This window comes from Mizuhopecten yessoensis, unplaced genomic scaffold, assembly GCF_002113885.1.
Source record: "Mizuhopecten yessoensis strain PY_sf001 unplaced genomic scaffold, ASM211388v2 scaffold4599, whole genome shotgun sequence".
Taxonomy (NCBI): domain Eukaryota; kingdom Metazoa; phylum Mollusca; class Bivalvia; order Pectinida; family Pectinidae; genus Mizuhopecten; species Mizuhopecten yessoensis.
The window spans coordinates 1,739,583-1,759,274 of record NW_018405627.1 but is presented as its reverse complement, the minus strand read 5'-3'; the positions used below and the strand labels follow the sequence as shown (position 1 = coordinate 1,759,274).

Below are 19,692 nucleotides of genomic sequence, written 5' to 3'. Positions count from 1 at the left end.
GATCCGTAGTAGAACGTACTTATCCGTTGTAGTCCGTAATAAACCGTAATTATCCGTACTTATTCGTAGTACATCCCCGGCCTCAAGTCGCTAAGGATCGGTGCGGTTGCCAACTAGCCCCTATCCGTAGTCAAACTGTGTTGCATCCATAGCGGACCACGGATATAGATTAATCCGAGTTTCCATCCGTTGTGAATCCGGCGAGACGATCCGTAAATGTGTGACCGGGGCGTTATTAAAGTCAACATAGATATCTCCAACTCAATCGTCCTAAGTTTGGATGCTAAAAATAGTGTATTATCATACATTGTACATTCAAACCACTGTTCGGCGATCCTGAAAATGAAAGTTCTTCTAAGAGAGCTAAAGCTTTCCTTCAGTTAGGTATGAGACATGGTAAAGCAGAGTAAAGAGACGTTTATTGAAAGAAGTTTTGATGAGAGAAACTTTAAGTAATTAGTAAAACCTTTGGAGTTTTTCAAAATCCATATTCAAGAAATTCCACGTCCTAGTTAACAGTTTCACAATCGAATAGTGTTGTAACTCATGTTGTTTTACTTTTTCCTGAGCATCATCCTGACTGTTTTAACTGTTACGTACATGGTGCTGTTGGCGTAGAAATGAAGCCAAACCATGGATGTATAGGCATTTTTTGACATGTATTTCCCAAACAAATTGGAGTCAAGGCAATTTTTATACCACCATGCTCCGTGTGCAGTTATAGCACAATTGTCGCCGCTATCATTGTCGTTGTCAAAGGTGGAGAAAGGCCGGCCATTGTGGTAATCGAGGGCGTCATCTATAATTTTACATGCAAATTTTTTTTTATTAAAGGATTAAAACGCAATTCTTGCATTAATCTTAGCTTATATAAGCATAGCATTGTTATCAATTTCATATATTTAGATGAATTTTGTTCGTTAAAATTGAGAAGAGAGCTTTCATTTTCTTAAGCTTTACGTACAGATTGTTATCTAAAAACTAATAAAAATGTCCGTAATTAAAAAATGAGAAAATGATTAAGTTTATTGCAAATTTGTATGCCAAAACTTAAGGTATTCATTTTGGAATGTCAACTTACATAGTCTGTCTGGCGAGCTGTATTCGCCAATAGTCAAAGTGTATTCAGAAGCCTCGTCAGAAAGATCGAAAGTATCGTATTCTACATATTTAAGAGGGCCACTCCATCCTTCCATTTCAATCCGAAGCTTCATTTTCTGGGCTAGTAGTAGTCTTACATTCTCGAAACCTAAGGTGATGAACACACAAATATGTGATAATGGTAGATTGTAGCTTATTTATAATTAGCTAAGTACCTTCAGGTAATCTGGCGTTTCTGTTGTTCTATTTTGATCATGAATACAAAATCATATCAAGGTCAAAAACATGAAAAAAAATATGTGTATACAAAAAGGAAACTTTCCAACAGTTTTGTAAAGAGGTATGGCGGAAAACTGCCCGTATTTCCCTAAGTCGGCATTTATGAAAACAGGAAAAAAAATTAAGAACTTAAACTTTTCGTGTAGCAAAAATGCATACAAAAGATACAAAAGCAAATTGAATATGAATTTTTAAACTGCTGAGAAATTAGGTATTGCTAATATGATACTGCAAATATAGCCATATACACTATATCTATGAAAGTGATGGGGTTTCCCGGAGTTAAAATAATACTTTCAACACTTTCCCATCCGAGGACCAACTTTTGAATGATTTTTTGTGTGACCCGTGATGTAATATGCAAAAACAAATCGTATTACGGAAAAGTGGTCCTCCTTTGGGAAAGTGCTCAAAATAATGAAAAACAGGGGTGATCAAGTTTCTCTAAACTGCGACCGGTGTTTCTCGGGTTAAATAAGTTTGTAATTGCCAATATCTATATGTTTTAAGTAGCCGAATGTGTAAAGCAGTTTACTTGCGACTAGAAAATAAACGGTGCACGTTCGAATCCTCCTTCAGTTATTTTTTTTTTAAATCTTTAGGCATGTGATCATTTTCCTTAATAAGGCAATGGTGGTTTTAATTAAATCGATGGAAGATTTTGTTTACATTTTAATAACATACCTATTGATTTATCAGTTTTGTTAGTAATAATTTCTTTACTATTTAGTGCATCATACTTCTATCGAAGCATGTCAACACATCCCTGAACACATGTACAGTACAGCTACGTTTTGTAGGTAAGACACTATTTTTGATGAAATTTATGAATTGTTTTACCCTCCAACTGGCAATAGTAATTATATCAAGTGCTTAAACACCAACAAATAATGCCGAAATACCAAATATGTGGTCTGCTTACAATAATCTATTCTTAGACACGGGATTCCGATATTGCTACCTGTATAAAAATACCTGAGGACGCGTCATAACAGTGCACAGTTGGATGCGCGCACTAGCGTAACATAGCTTTGGGGAAATAGGCATAGTAACCCGCCATATCTCTTTGAACTATTTTTCAGATTTTTTTTTATTTATATTAAGGATAATCATAATGCTATGGACTTTTAGGTTACTATTATGACCTCATACCTAGCCAGAACTCTCCAGTCAAACTTCCAAAACCACTCTTGTACTCATTCCAAGACTTGTAAAAGTCAACTGATCCGTCGTATCTGCTGGCGATAATCTGGTGGATGAATGTAAATGTCGTTATAGAAAATACATATACAATTTCAATTTTAATTGTTACTAGCTTTTCTTCTTTCACAAAGATTATTTCAAAGTAAAATCATTTAAACGATACCATTAATAGGAAGGATTTGAATAAAACTAGTAGTATATAAAAAATAAGATAAAATAAATAAATAAATAAAAATGAAAAAGTAAATAAAAAACATAAGTTATACAAGTTTGAAACAAGGTAATTAGCATGTAATTCCGAATGATGTGATATCTACGTTGAGGTACTCCGAACAACTCACCGTCCACGGTCCTCCGACTGTGTCCATATCACAAAACACATCAACGTTACTGCCGGCAGGTGTAAGGGTATACACTCCTGAACAATGGACTGTTGGGACATCTCCACAGTTATTTAAAGCTTAAGTTAAAATAGAAAATAATTTGAAACAACAATAACCCCGATATAATTAATCATATTCACATAACATGTTCACAAATCTAATCAGAAACTTTCGACTATCAAAATATGCCTATTACATAAATAGAACATTACTTACATAACAATAGAAAATATTAAAAGTATAATTTACAGAAATGAGAATATTATACAATTACAGGAAAACCTTCTGAACATTAAAAATCCACCGGAGGCGAACCAAAGGACCATACGTTAAGTACGCACGTCACACTTCAACCACAAAGACTCAGGGAGGGAACTAAAGAGGGAACAATACACTATATGTAATTTATATATATATATATATATATGTGTGTGTGTTATTATTGCAGATCAGACTTGGACAAATTGAATTAACAAATCTAGGATTACCTTCTTCACGTACTTGTTTGGGTTTGTTGCTATAGCGTTAGGGTTCATTAGGCCTTTTGACCCACAAAACTACTTCATTAGGGGTTTCAAACGGAGATGGTTCTATCGATTCTTTATACGTTTTCAAATTAAGAAATCATTATTTTTTAGCATGTCTGATTAAAGAAAAAAAATGTTTTAAAATGTGGATGACCTGTTAATTTCTGGCGTTAATAGAATACACAAAGACATACGCCACGTGCTGCTTGGGAGTTTCTGAAAATTCACGACTATTTATTCTATGTTGTATCATTATACGAATGTAACGTTTTGAACATTATCAGCTCAGAGTACCATCATGAATGAGGCTGATAAGAGGGTTTACTATGAAATACAATCATATATGAATCCACTTCGTTTGGAGACCCTAAATGCGTAATTAGTCTTTGTTGCTGAAAGTTGAACCCTTAACTTCAAACAGTAGTCAAAGTTATGCAGGTGTCACAGACATCCTTGCCCATCATACTTACTAACACATTGCACTATATTTGTGTAGTATCTGATTGCAAGCAACAGTTTGATAATTAAATAACTCAATGTAGAGAACCAAACAAATTAGTTGTTATAAGACTATTTCGTTCATTTATGACTCACCAATAATACTTAATGCTAAAGGAATAACAAAGATCCATATTATACTTACAGTCAAGCTGGACTACCTTCGTGTAGAATCTGAGTGAAGATGACTCGACACCATCGTCCCTGTAACAAATCTCCTCCTCATACGTCTTACATTCCTTTGTTGTAGAGCTGAAGGAGAAGGACATACACCGGGAGGTATCGCATGTACTAGCACATCCCAACTTGGAGTTCCAGGACGACGTCCTTAAAACTGACCCCGCGTGGTTCTGTTCTATCGTTTTCGTTACTTCTCTGTATTTTTCGTCAGTACATGTAGCTGTTGCCGAATGCATTTGTAAAAAGGTTGCAAGTATATACACTAAATAAAGGTGCACTTCATAGTTTAAACGAGATACAGTTTTGGACAGATCCATTATCTTGGCCAAATTTCATAACATGTGAAAGTACTTATCTATTTGGAAGATTTGAACAGTTAAAAACAATATATTATCTAGTGCAGAGTTCTGATAAACAGTCGAATAGTAAGAAGCTATAAATACACAGAAGGATATTTTGTACAGAATATCGCTCATGGATACAAGTTCAACGCGTCCGGTTAGACTATCCTGTCGTTGTGTGGTAAGAATTTACCTTTAACACAGTCCCTACGTCGACACCCGATGAATACGACAAAGATGTGCATGTCTCTACTGAGTAGCCAATCACAATCGTATATTTGAAAACGCCTTGCTATTAATAACGGCTGATGAACGAGTATAAAATCGTTACACCTGTATATTTAAATTAAATAACATACTAATTGCAATGATACACGACTTCGTGTATTCATCCGAATACATTGTTCTTATCTTGAAATGTAAAAATTAAGTACAATAGAAAACGTGCCTCAAGTATTCCCGGCTTTTGTGTACCAAATGAGCCTTAAGATCTCATATTCTAACGATTTCTTCCTCATGTTGTTTCCATCGTCTGTTTACCAATAGTAGTCACAGTCTGCCACAGTTTACTGAGAATCAGTTGCACGAAAAATGTTACCAAAGCCACGCTCTTGCGTCCAACCCAAAATTAACAGTGCTCCTCTACTTGTTGAAGTTCTATTTTTAAAGAGGTTATACAATGTACACTTTCCGTGCTGTTTGAATAGCAGTTATGATCAATTCTGAGTTCAACCGTTTGACACATACCATCATCTACAAGTCGAAAGAGGACAAAACAGCTCTTTGACGCAGGGTCATTCATTTTCGGCATACTGTATCTATAACAAATTTGATAGAAGCAGTCACATATGTGTGCCTTAAATTCGATTATTAGATTCTATTCAGTCGAATTAAACAGCAAAATAATGACAAATGCAAGATTAGAAATAGATATAGCTGTTTGCAGTTAGCTGCTAATCAATAATCGTACGCTCCGCTTACGCGATTATGCATTATTAAAGTAGTTTTCCTGCTAGCGTCTAATAAATAATGAAATGATACGACGTTTAAATATAAAATCGTCACAATCCACTTCCTGTGAAACTGTATTAGCTTAATTACGATGATCTGTGCTAACGCAGACTAGATCACTTCCTCGTTAATACAATGGAATATGCAAGCATTAAGTTAGTAAAAAAAATCCCACAAAAGTTCAATAACATAATTCAGTGCATTCTGGAATTGCAGAGGCTACGCTCACTTACGTTATCTACACCTCTGGAACATGCCATGTCAAACTCAAAGTTAACTTCATACTGAACATGTCATTTCCAGTCAACGTGTTCGCTTTTATGTTAATCGTTTTCACACGGCAATGGTATTGTTTTTAAAAAATCGATGATATCAGTGAAACACCCTTTTATGGAAAGTGATTTAATGCTGTTTGTTTTGTGTCGGCAAAACTTATAACACGTGTACCACTGTTTCATGATTAATTTATTGTAGTAGCTTTGGTGATAAAGTTGTTTGTGTATATTTTCTTCAACAAAATGTTGCTATTCCATATATATATTTAGTTCATACAACATGTACATGAATACAGGATATGTCTCCCAATGATATTCGTTAAAAAGACATTCATGCGTCAACCTGTGAACATAAAACTTACTGTAAAATGGGATTTTTGTTTTGCGATGTTGAAATGATCGAGGTTTCTTCACGTTTGGTAAATCAGCGAAACATATCCACATGCAAATATTTACTTGAACATTATATAAATCATAGATTTCTAAATTTCAGAACCGTTACAATCGATCAGATAAAAGAGTCAAAACATAAATATGTCCACTTGATAGAATTTCCAATTTACAGTACATGTAGATCAAAATCAAATCGATTTTGGGTGGTCGGGTAGTGCAGGGGATAGCGCACTTGCCTTTCACTAAGGCTACGTGGGTTTTCTCCGGGTACTCTGGTTTCCTCCCACACTAAGACCCCCGCTCGCTCACTTCCGGTGTCATCAGTCTCGTAAATCAGCGTCCAATGATTGATATATGCCAGGTGACATATTACACTATAAATTGGAGTGTTACATTACAGTACAAACGTAAGTATTATACTTAATACTAAGGTGACACATTACACTATAAATTGGAGTGTTACATTACAGTACAAACGTAAGTGTTATACTTAATACTAAGGTGACACATTACACTATAAATTGGAGTGTTACATTACACTACATACTGAAGAGCAATGTTTGATACTTAGGTGACACATTACACTATAAGTTGGAGTGTTACATTCCACTACATACTGAAGAGTTAAACTTAATACGAAGATGACACATTACACTATAAATGGAAGTGTTACATTACACTACATACTGAAGTGCAATACTTAATACTAAGGTGACACATAACACTATAGTTGGAGTGTTACATTACACTACATACTGATGTGCAATACTTAATACTAAGGTGACACATAACACTATAGTTAGAGTGTTACATTACACTACATACTGAAGTGCAATACTTAATACTAAGGTGACACGGAACACTATAAATTGGAGTGTTACATTACACTACATACTGAAGTGCAATACAAAATACTAAGGTGACACATAACACTATAAATGGAAGTGTTACATTACACTACATACTGAAGTGCAATACTTAATACTAAGGTGACACATTACACTATAAATGGAAGTGTTACATTCCACTACATACTGAAGTGCAATACTTAATACTAAGGTGGCACATTACACTATAAATGGAAGGGTTACATTACACTACATACTGAAGTGCAATACTTAATATTAAGTAGACACATTACACTACAAATGGAAGTGTTACATTCCACTACATACTGAGGTGTTGTACTTCATACTAAGGTGACATATAACACTATAGTTGGAGTGTTACATTACATTACATACTGAAGTGCAATATTTTATACTAAGGAGACACATTACACTATAATCAGAGTATTACATTACACTACATACTGAAGTGTTATACTTATCCTAAGGTGACACGTTTCACTATAAATTGGAGTGTTACATTACACTACATACTGAAGTGCAATACTTAATACTAAGGTGACACATTACACCATAAATTAGAGTGTTACAGTCCACTACATACTAAAGTGATATACCTAATACTAAGGTGACACATTACACTAACAATTGGAGTGTTACATTATACTACATACTGAAGTGTAACATTTAAACTGTAGTGACACTTTACTCCATATATTGAAGTGTTACATTACACTACATACTGAAGTGCAATACTTTATACTAAGGTGACACATTACACTATAAATTGGAGTGTTACATTACACTACATACTGAAGTGCAATATTTAATACTAAGATGACAAATAACACTATATATGGAAGTGTTACATTACACTACATACTGAAGTGCAATATATAATACTAAGGTGACACATTACAATATAAATGGAAGTGTTACATTACACTACATACTGAAGTGCAATACTTAATACTAAGTAGACACATCACACTACAAGTGGAAGTGTTACATTCCACTACATACTGAGGTGTTGTACTTCATACTAAGGTGACACATAACACTATAGTTGGAGTGTTACATTACATTACATACTGAAGTGCAATATTTTATACTAAGGAGACACATTACACTATAGTTGGAGTGTTACATTACACTACATACTAAAGTGCAATACTTAATATTAAGGTGACACATTACACTATAATCAGAGTGTTACATTACACTACATACTGAAGTGTTATACTTATCGTAAGGTGACACATTACACCATAGATAGGAGTGTCACATTACACTACATACTGAAGTGCAATACTTAATACTAAAGTGACACATTACACCATAAATTGGAGTGTTACATTACACTACATACTAAAGTGTTATACCTAATACTAAGGTGACACGTTACACTATAAATTGGAGTGTTACATTATACTACATACTGAAGTGCAATACTTAATACTAAGGTGACACATTACACCATAAATTAGAGTGTTACAGTCCACTACATACTGAAGTGTTATACCTAATACTAAGGTGACGCGTTACACTATAAATTGGAGTGTTACATTACACTACATACTGAAGTGCAATACTTAATACTAAGGTGACACATTACACCATAAATTAGAGTGTTACAGTCCACTACATACTAAAGTTTTATACCTAATACTAAGGTGACACATTACACTAACAATTGGAGTGTTACATTATACAACATACTGAAGTGTAACATTTAAACTGTAGTGACACTTTACTCCATATATTGAAGTGTTACATTACACTACATACTGAAGTGCAATACTTTATACTAAGGTGACACATTACACTATAAATTGGAGTGTTACATTACACTACATACTGAAATGCAATATTTAATACTAAGATGACAAATAACACTATAAATGGAAGTGTTACATTACACTACATACTGAAGTGCAATATTTAATACTAAGGTGACACATAACACTATAAATGGAAGTGTTACATTACACTACATACTGAAGTGCAATATTTAATACTAAGGTGACACATTACACTATAAATGGAAGTGTTACATTACACTACATACTAAAGTGCAATATTTAATACTAAGATGACACATTACACTATAAATGGAAGTGTTACATTACACTACATACTGAAGTGTAATACTTAATATTAAGGTGACACATTACACTATAAATGGAAGTGTTACATTACACTACATACTGAAGTGTAATATTTAATAGACACATTACACTGTAAATGGAAGTGTTACATTACACTACATACTGAAGTGCAATACTTAATATTAAGGTGACAAATAACACTATAAATGGAAGTGTTACATTACACTACATACTGAAGTGCAATACTTAATACTAAGGTGACACATCACACTACGAATGGAAGTGTTACATTCCACTACATACTGAAGTGCAATACTTAATACTAAGGTGACACATTACACTACGAATGGAAGTGTTACATTCCACTACATACTCAGGTGTTGTACTTCATACTAAGGTGACACATAACACTATAGTTGGAGTGTTACATTACATTACATACTGAAGTGCAATACTTTATAATAAGGAGACACATTACACTATAGTTGGAGTGTTACATTACACTACATACTGAAGTGCAATACTTAATATTAAGGTGACACATTACACTATAATCAGAGTGTTACATTACACTACATACTGAAGTGTTATACTTAATACTAAGGTGACACATTACCCCATAAATTGGAGTGTTACAGTCCACTACATACTAACGTGTTATACCTATGAAGTGCAATACTTAATACTAAAGTGACACATTACACTAACAATTGAAGTGTTACATTACACTACATACTGAAGTGTAACATTTGATACTGTAGTGACACTTTACTCTATATACTGAAGTGTTACATTACTCTAGATAATGTAGTATAAAAAAAATATAGCTTAATATCTGCTGAATGAGTATTTCTTTAACATTCATAAAATCCAATTCAGCTTTTTCTGTGTTTGTTATGTAATTTACAAGAAACTGAAATTAAATGTATAAAAAGTGTAAAAACAAATGTGCTGAAAGACATGCTGGAAGGTTAAATAATGAATTTAATAGCTGACTGAATGTAACCATTGGTTTTATGAACAATGTTATGATTATTTGCTGCTGTTCTGTCTGGCAAGGCGGATTATTAGTGTTGTTCACCTAACGAGATAGCTGTAGCAATTGATAATTCATTGGTTCCAATAACAACTTGACACATGTACATCTAGTCCGGATAAACCTTTCATTTGAAGCAACAGTGAAACATTCATTGTACAGTAGTCTCTGTGTAAAATACCCTCATTCCAGTTAGAATATTTGTTTATACTGGCAAAAGCTTTCAGACATCAGAGGGTCTATATGGTGTGACCGTCAATTTTCCAAACGAACCTCATAAGAGTTCCGATTGAAATTTCCTCTCTCGTAGTGTTAGATAGGATGTTAACATAAGACGATCTAAAGGGTGCGTCCGACACTTGTTCCGATTGAAACCTCCTCTCTCGTAGTGTTATATTACGTGTTAACATAAGAGGGTCTAAAGGGTGTGTAAGACACTTGTTCCGATTGAAACTTCCTCTCTCGTAGTGTTAGATTACGTGTTAACATAAGAGGGTCTAAAGGGTGTGTATAACACTTGTTCCGATTGAAACTTCCTCTCTCGTAATGTTAGATTACGTGTTAACATAAGAGGGTCTAAAGGGTGTGTAAGACACTTGTTCCGATTGAAACTTCCTCTCTCGTAGTGTTAGATTACGTGTTAACATAAGAGGGTCTAAAGGGTGTGTATGACACTTGTTCCGATTGAAACTTACTCTCTCGTAGTGTTAGATTACGTATTAACATAAGAGGGTCTAAAGGGTGTGTCCGACACTTGTTCCGATTGAAACTTCCTCTCTCGTAATGTTAGATTACGTGTTAACATAAGAGGGTCTAAAGGGTGTGTAAGACACTTGTTCCGATTGAAACTTCGTCTCTCGTATTGTTAGATTACGTGTTAACATAAGAGGGTCTAAAGAGTGTGTATGACACTTGTTCCGATTGAAACTTCCTCTCTCGTAGTGTTAGATTACGTGTTAACATAAGAGGGTCTAAAGGGTGTGTCCGACACTTGTTCCGATTGAAACTTCCTCTCTCGAAGTGCTAGATTACGTGTAAACATAAGAGGGTCTAAAGGGTGTGTCCGACACTTGTTCCGATTGAAACTTTCTCTCTCGTAGTGTTAGATTACGTGTTAACATAAGAGGGTCTAAAGGGTGTGTCCGACTCTTGTTCCGACCAAAACTCACTCTGTCTTAGTGCTGGACTTAGTGCTAAAATCAGAGGGTCTAGAGGATGTGTCTGACACTTGTTACCACTAAAACTCCCTCTCTCTTAGTGTTGGACTAAGCGCTAACATCAGGGGGTCTAAAGGATGTGTCAGATAATTGTTCCAACCATAACTCTCCCTCTCCTAGTGTTGGAATAAGCGCTAACATAAGAGGGTCTCAAGAGCGTATCCGACACTTGTTCCGACCGATATTCCCTCTCTTAATGTTGGACAAGTTGTATACATCAGAGGGTCTAGAGAGTGTGTCTGAACCTTGTGCCAACCGAAACTCCCTCTCTCTAAATGTTGTACTAAGTGCTTACATAAGACGGTCTTAAAGATGTGTCTGACACGTGTTCCAACCAAAACTTTTTCTCTCATAGGTGTTTGCTTGTAATATAGCGTCAAATATATTTTTACTTTTGTTTATCTAGGCTTAGCACTGCTCTCATTATAAGATGCATGAGGTTTGCTGTCATATAGTTTACACCCATTTGGCCAATAATTTCCTTCTTTATGACACCCCGGCAGGTCGGAGATCAAAAAGGATTCACCTGCGTGTATCGTAAGAGGCATCTTATGCGGGGAACCCCCTACAAAATTGTGAATTTGCTTTTTTGACTCAACATGAGGACACAGAAGCGACCAAAATAATCTGCAGCTCCCATTGCAATATTTGGGATATTCATATTTCTCTCTACATCTCACTACCTTTAATTTCCTATTGCCTTGCTTGGCAACACTTTACTTTTGGCTTCACTGTTGAACGTAGGCCGAGACACACCAAAGTCCTTAAAAAAGTAGATGTTGTTCCATGCTGAACGTTCCAAGATTTAGGGTAATGGCAACAAGTGGCTCACCTGTTGTCAGTATAATGGGACCGGACGGAATGCCGTGCTGGCTGCCTTCCGCATGGTATTTCAGTGACTTTTGATACGCGTTTAGCTTTTCGCCTCTCCGAAATTAATTTTTCGCCGGAATAAGAAATAATTCGGCTTTTTGCAGAGTGTAAGTATGAAAACAGTTTCACGAACATACACAGATTTTGTTTTTTTGGTAAGAAAAATAATGGATAACAAGTAGCGCGAGAGTTGTTATTTCAAATTTATTGTTCACATTTCGCAGTTAATGTGTAACTTTGTCCTTAAGTTTTGATTTTAACACGCTTTATGGTAAAAGAATTAAAAAGTTAAACGGTATTTACTTTTTTGGCTTAGCTTTTCTTTCCAGACTCGGGACGAAGACACTGCTAGACTTTCGCTATTTAATCAATATATGTAATACTCCACATTGTTATGTTTGTAAATCAGACGCTGAAACAACAGAGCATGTATTATGAGAGTACAATCAAGAAAAGTGTTTATTAAAAAACATAGATTTCTATTAGATGCTTTGTTTAATCTCTTAATGATGATACATTTATTTTAAGTATATATGATCAAAACAGAACTAGATTCTTTGTAGATAACCGAATGTTTCTTTCATTATAAAATACAATATTTACAAAGAAGTGCCTAGAAAAACCCCTATCAATAAATGGCCTTAAAACTGTATACAAGAGGCTTATGAGAAACAGAAATATATCACTAATTTGAAAGATGAACAACATTGATATACCTTCCAAAAAGACTTGGAAAAGTTGCAAAATTTTAATATCTCCTAAAATCTCTATATTTTAAGAGTTACATGTAGCCAGAAAACCACGTTAATGTATTTACCTGTTGGGAATACGTGGCCTGGGTTCGACTTCAAACTTCAATTAATAAAATGTTGTTTTCAGAATTTCAGAGCAATGGGATTGATATACGTATTTGCGTGTATTATATTGAATTTGGCCTTCGCAAATTTTAGCGCCGTAAACGACGCTAAGAGATTTCTTGTCTGGGAACAGACGTTAGAACATGCTCTCCATGAACAGTTACAAGACATGAAGTTGAAGGTTTCGGAACTTAACGCTAAGATAGCCAAACAACAAAATAACTTCGTGATTCAGAACGCGACCCTGGAGACAAAAATTGCATATCTTCTCTCGACGTAACAAGACCTAACTACGAAGTACATACTTCAGATGTTGCACAGCTAAAGACCAGACCGACTGAACTCTCTGCGAAAGATAACTTTCTAGAAACAGCTGTCGCTGCTCTCCCCAAACATATAATCAAACCAGTACAGGTAATGACATAAACATGGAATGGAAAACATGACCTTCGTGATTAGATAGGTAGAATGTCAGTATAAAAATGGGGTCACAAAATGACGTTGATTTTCGCAATACATTTTCTCATTGACAGTTAATTGTTCAAATAAATTGTTGGTGTCTTCCGTTCTTCCGCCTTAATTAAAATCATAAGCTTGCCACCACCTTGAAAACAATCAACTGAAAATACTGAATATCTATCCATTTGCAAATTCATATATATAGATTTAAAGGTTAACGTCATAGATCTATAAATAGAGAATTTTTGAACGTTTTTCGAATGTTCATAACTTCAAAACAGTTCGTTGTACTGCATTTTCGTTTAATACTTCATGTAGATCTTGGTCGGGGCTAACTTTTTTCTATGAAACGTTATCAAAGAATATGTCAAGTTAAAGGCCACGCTATGGGGTGAAGTATAGGTCAAAAGTGAAAATCTCAAAAATAGTTAAATTTTTACCACATCTTAAAGAGCACGATCTAATTAGGTTATGTGGAACGTTTTGAGGTCACAACATCAACAATGACGAAGATATGCGACTTTGAAAAATGTTCATTTTCCCGCCAAAATTCATGGTTTTCAAAATATTACACTTACTACTCTTCTCCTCCGTTAATATGAAACATAAAGAGTTGATATTTTGCACATCTATAGTATGTATGTTTGGCTACATACAGAGTTCAGCTGGTTTCTCTTGATCTATATCCAAGGTCGCATGGGTCAAATGATAAAAAATGAAAATTTAAAAATTCTTTCAAACATTTTTGTTTACACCTTATTTTAAAGAATGTATCCTAATAAAGAGATTTATAAAGTTTCAAAGTCACTGCATCATGATGCATGTCAATAAACAATTGAAACCTACAAAATATCGCTTAAAATGACAAAGTTAGGAGAAAGGAAAAGTAAAAAGGGCAATAACTCTTACAGAAAATTCAACCTCGGTAGAGACTGTCTGCTTCCTGTGATCTTATCAAACATGTTTAATCTTCCAAACTTACTAGGCATCATTGTCAGGTTCAAAAGGTCCAGGAACAAATCACTCACTGTTTGTTTAAATTGTTTGTTTTCTATGTTTACGAAATAATACCCAAAGACATTCATTATGATAATTCATAATATATCACTGATATATTTTCATAACTTCTGTGTCATTACGTAAAAGTGTTCTGTTTATATTTTATAAATTGGTGAAGCTAACCAGGCTTGTTGCCGTGTCCAAATAACAACTGTCAATCAACAGACCAGACTGTGTGTACTGGGGTTTGGTGTCAAAAAACAAAGCTGACATTCACAACTACCTCGAGTACATAACATCCAAACAAATGGTTTGGGGAGAAATAGAAACACTGAACAACTATCAATGCTGACTTTTTAGAAATAACGTGACCCTACGGAATGAATACGGTACAAGTTTTGTCAGAGAAGGGAAGCGAAGGGAAACGTATAAAAGCGATCGTCAGTCCGAGAACATATCTTTGATCATTTTCTAGTTGGAAACCCCGTGTTTTGATCTTGATCAAATCTAGTTATTATTATTCTTCCGCCGTAAGAAAGTTTCCGCGCTTAATCTCAGGAACTACTAATGGTAATCTTATCATACTTTGTATACATAATCATTACGATATGTAGCTGTGCATCCTACTTTTTTTTCCGGGTCAACCATCCAAGATGACCGACGCTGCCTCAGATTGGCCGAAATCTTATTCAGTAATAACTTTCGTTCTATTTGATGTAACATAATGAAACTCAGTGAAAGGGTTGATTACGTCACAGCGCTCCTTTTCGTCAAAAAAATAATTGACTTTTGATTCAAAATGGTGGCCAAAGTCTGGCTTCTTATTGGTCTAAATTGAAATATCATCCAATTTCGATAAAAATAAGTATGAAGGTGTAGTATTAGCCTAGAAACACAACGACGGTGGTAATTTTGTGAATAAAGAAAATGGCTGCCATTTACTGGCCTCTCATTGGTCAAAATTTCAATGTCGAAATCATATCCAGTAATTTCTTTGGTTCTATTTGATGTAACATTATGAAACTCCGTGAACGGGTTGATAACGTCACGGCGCTCGTTTTCGTCAAAAAATTAATTGACTTTTGATTCAAACTGGCGACCAAATGCTGGCTTCTTATTGTTCTAAATTGAAATCTCATCCAATTTCCATGAAATTGAGTATGTAGGTGTAGTATTAGCCTAGGAACACAACGACGGTGGTATTTTTTGTAAAAAAGAAAATGGGTCATTTACTGGCCTCTCATTGGTTAAAATTCAATGTCGAAATCATATCCAGTAATTACATTCGATCTATTTGATGGAACATAATGAAACTCGGTGAAAGGGTTGATAACGTCACAGCGCTCCTTTTCGTCAAAATAATAATTGACTTTGGATTCAAAATGACGGCCAAATGCTGGCTTCTTATTGTTCTAAATTGAAATCTCATCCAATTTCGATGAATTTGATATGTAGGTGTAGTATAGCACTACGAAGGCAACTGCGGTGTTTGTTTTGTGAAAAAACCAAAATGCCTGCGTACTAAGCAGGGGAGGGGTGACTTCCGCTATTTCTAGTGAAGTCACCCCAGACGAAGTCGGGGAGACTTATTGTTATTGTTTCGTTTCTTACTTATTATGTCCCCCCAACGAAGATTGAGGGACATATTGTGTTTTGTCTGTTTCTTCTTCTTATTATTATTATCATTATTATTATTATTATTACAAGCTAACCGGTAATAAGATTTATATATATATTTTCAATGCCGCCGTGATTATTCTCCATAATTATGCTTATTGAAGATTTAAAAGAAACTGTGGTTAGGTATACATGTAGCAAACACTAGTGAAAGCAAGTGTTTTTGTTTATAAAAGCACTGGATAAAGTCTTGAGTGTAATCAGCCCAACAGAACTCAAAATATAATTATTATAGTGCATTTTATAAACTGATTTTCTATTCATATAGTAACAGTGGTAGAGACCTAGCCCCCGGGCCTGGAAAGTTATCCAAAGCAGGCACTGTATAAAGTCAAGAGTGTAATCAGCCCAAGAGAAATCAAGATATGGTGCATTACTACATTAAACAGATTTTCTATTTATAGTGACCCACTGACCTTTGACCACTGGACCTGAAAAGTTATCCCAAGCAGGCACTTTCTTCCATAAAGGACTCGATAAAATCTGAGTGTAATCAGTCCAACAAAATTTGAAATACAGTGCACAAACTGATGTTCTATTTATGTGACCTTGACCTTTGATATCAAAGGCTGAAAAGCTATCAAAAAGCTTAAACAAACATTTTATTACACTGGATAAAGTCCATGTATGCACACACACAAGGTTCTACACTTAAAGTTGATAAGTTGACTTTAATATTCATATGTTTTTTCTGTATGTTATTACCATCTCCATACCATATTTGATGAAGTTGCTAAGTGTTTAAATTGAATCAGTTGATGATTTTCTATAGAAACAGTGACCTTGGCCTTGACCTTGGAACCCTGAATCACAACAATGTCCGAAGTATACTCCTACTTGACCTTTGCATAAAGTTTGACCAAAATCCATGAACGAATGAAGTTGCTAAGTGTTTAAATTGAATCAGTTGTTGATTTTCTATATATAGCAACAGTGACCTTGTCCTGACCTTGGAACCCTGAAACACAAGGGTATACCCATATTTGACCTATGTATAAAGTTTGACCAAAATCCGTGAAAGAATGAAGTTGCTAAGTGTTTAAATTGAATCAGTTGATGATTTTCTATATGTAGCAAGTGTGACCTTGACCTTGGATCCCTGAAATACAAAGATGTCCGAAGTATTCCCATACTTGACCTTTGTATTAAGTTTGACCAAAATCTGTCAATGAATGAAGTTGCTAAGTGTTTACATTGAATCGGGATGCGACGCGACGGGACGGGACAGGACGCCGCACCAGGGCAAAAGCTCATTTGTCCTTGGCAGGTGAGCTAAAAACAGATAGAAGGACAGACAGACGTAAAATCTGATAACTAAAGATGTGCAGGGGTCCTAACAACAAATTGTGTAATTGAATTGGAGAATACCCCTTTGGGACCCAACTCCTCCCCCTAGGGAGCCAGAGTATTTTGAGAGCGACCCTCTGTTAAACGGCATTCAGTCTTCTTAACCAAGTAATGCTCCAGACCATTGGTTTGAAAACATCATCAAGCCATACAGAAGGACTTCAAAGGATGTACTGTTTCAGGTGATTTATGTCCTCAGCCAGGGTCATATGAGGACGGGTGTCACCTATAGAAGAAAACTGCAATTCGAAGGAAGTGCATGTGATTAAGGAAAAAACACAGTTACTTATAAGAATTTCCTATGTGCAAAGGGCTATAACTCCAGAAAAAATAGAACATGGACACTGGATTCTAACTCAAACTGTAAACCATTATACATGTATACTAAGTTGCAAATAATATGGAAAACAGTTAATTATGAGAATTTCCTTTGTGCAAAAGGGCCATAACTCCAGTCAAAAATGGAATTTTAATACATGGTTCAAACACTGTAATCTATTATGATAAAGCAACGAACAAAGTTTCAAATTGATATGGCAAGCGGTAGCGAAATAAGGCCAAAAAAAGGTTTATTTTGATAATTTCCTATGTGCGAAGGGCCATAACTCCAGCAACAAATGAAATATTGACACAGGGTTTGGACTCTTACTGTAATCCATTATGATAAAGCCACATACTAAGTGGCAAGCGGTAACGAACAAAGTATGGCAAACAGTTAATTATAAGAACTTCCAATGAGTGAAGGGCCATACATGTAACTCCAGCAAAAAATAAATATTGGCACGCAGTTCGAACTTGATCTGTAATCTATTATGATTAAGCCACATACAAAGTTGCAAATTGATATGGTAAATGGTGGCAACAAAAAGTGTGACAGCCGCGGCCAACGACAATGTGTGATGCGGACAGACTGATCCTTAAGTGTTCGCCATGCTTCTCAGGCGGCATGACTAATAAGAGAAGGCAGAACAGTGAAGAAAGAAAGGAAAAATGTAAGATCCGCAGTGTGTTGCAATGGGAGCAGAAGATCTATTTTGGTCTGTTCAATGTCCCCCAAGTAGTAGACATGAAAGAAAATCCCCGATTCTTCAACAAATAATATGAAGAGTAGTGCAGTTGATATAGAAAGTTCAATTCCTGCGATATATTTGTAGTAAAGTTGTCAAAGAATCAGATATTTGGTAGACCTTTCTTATACATATGACTTAAAAGTGGTTGCAAGGATTTATAAAACCCAAAAAACAAACTGATTCCTATCCCTTATACAGAGAACGGTGTTGAAATATAGATGAACTGAAGGTATTGAAAATAACGTCAGGTAATTCGGGTAAAATGGACTTCCTTCATGATTTTACATATTCATAATGTGTTTTATACAGCCTCCTTTAAGAAAAACACATTCCATACATGTTTTCAGCCTGTTTTTGTTGTCATTACTGTCCAGCCTGTAACATCTCATCTTTGCTAGCCAAGTGTTTATTTTGTATTCACATATTAATGTATTCAACCTTAGCAGATTTAGCCTTGTTCTCTAAGCTTTCAAATTATTGAACCTGGCACAGGGATTTGGCACGAATTACTATCCTATGATCCATATATTTGTTTTATATCATACATTATATAATACACATATGTGATCTGAGGGTTAGAAATTTATATACCAAGTTCCTGTGCATGTAAATAATAATGGCGGCGCCCAGTACCAAGTTACCTTGTCGACTATGTCATGATTTATGTGAAAAAACAAAGGAGGACAATACTTAAAGAAACATTTTCTGTATATGATCAGTTGGTATAGATAATTGGCCAATTCTAACTGCAAATGATAACCAAGGGAAATACATAGGCGACCAGTGCTGAAATAATCTTGAGAGTTTAAGGTTTTGCTAGTAAAGTGTCTATGCAAGGTGGCAGGGGAGGGAAATTAAACACAAGGCTAAATCTGCCAAGGTTGAATAGTACAAATTTAAATTATGAACCCTTGGCTATTGAAGATGGTGAGATAACGAGGTTTGATCGTAAAATAAGATGTGTCTTCAGCAGTATGCTCCAGTGAAATTACACTATAAAGTCAGCATCA

General features: G+C 35.1%; 1 protein-coding gene across 1 annotated transcript; it reads right to left on the bottom strand.

The window, feature by feature from the left end:
- Positions 1–554: 554 nt before the first annotated feature.
- On the bottom strand, positions 555–4,407 carry LOC110449397 (ficolin-3-like). Its single transcript, XM_021496251.1, has 5 exons — positions 4,137–4,407; positions 2,925–3,043; positions 2,533–2,629; positions 1,082–1,249; positions 555–799 (listed from the first exon to the last, which is right to left on the bottom strand). Exons 1-5 carry the CDS (start codon positions 4,405–4,407, stop codon positions 555–557), a joined length of 900 nt encoding a protein of 299 aa, XP_021351926.1.
- Between the last annotated feature and the right edge of the window lie 15,285 nt (positions 4,408–19,692).

Coding starts and splice junctions, on each gene's coding strand:
- LOC110449397 (XM_021496251.1), bottom strand. CDS start 4,407: ATGCATTCGGCAACAGCTACATGTACTGACGAAAAATACAGAGAAGTA. Junction 3,044..4,136: donor GAAGGTAGTCCAGCTTGACT/GTAAGTATAATA, acceptor TTTTAACTTAAG/CTTTAAATAACTGTGGAGAT. Junction 2,630..2,924: donor CAGTCGGAGGACCGTGGACG/GTGAGTTGTTCG, acceptor TTCATCCACCAG/ATTATCGCCAGCAGATACGA.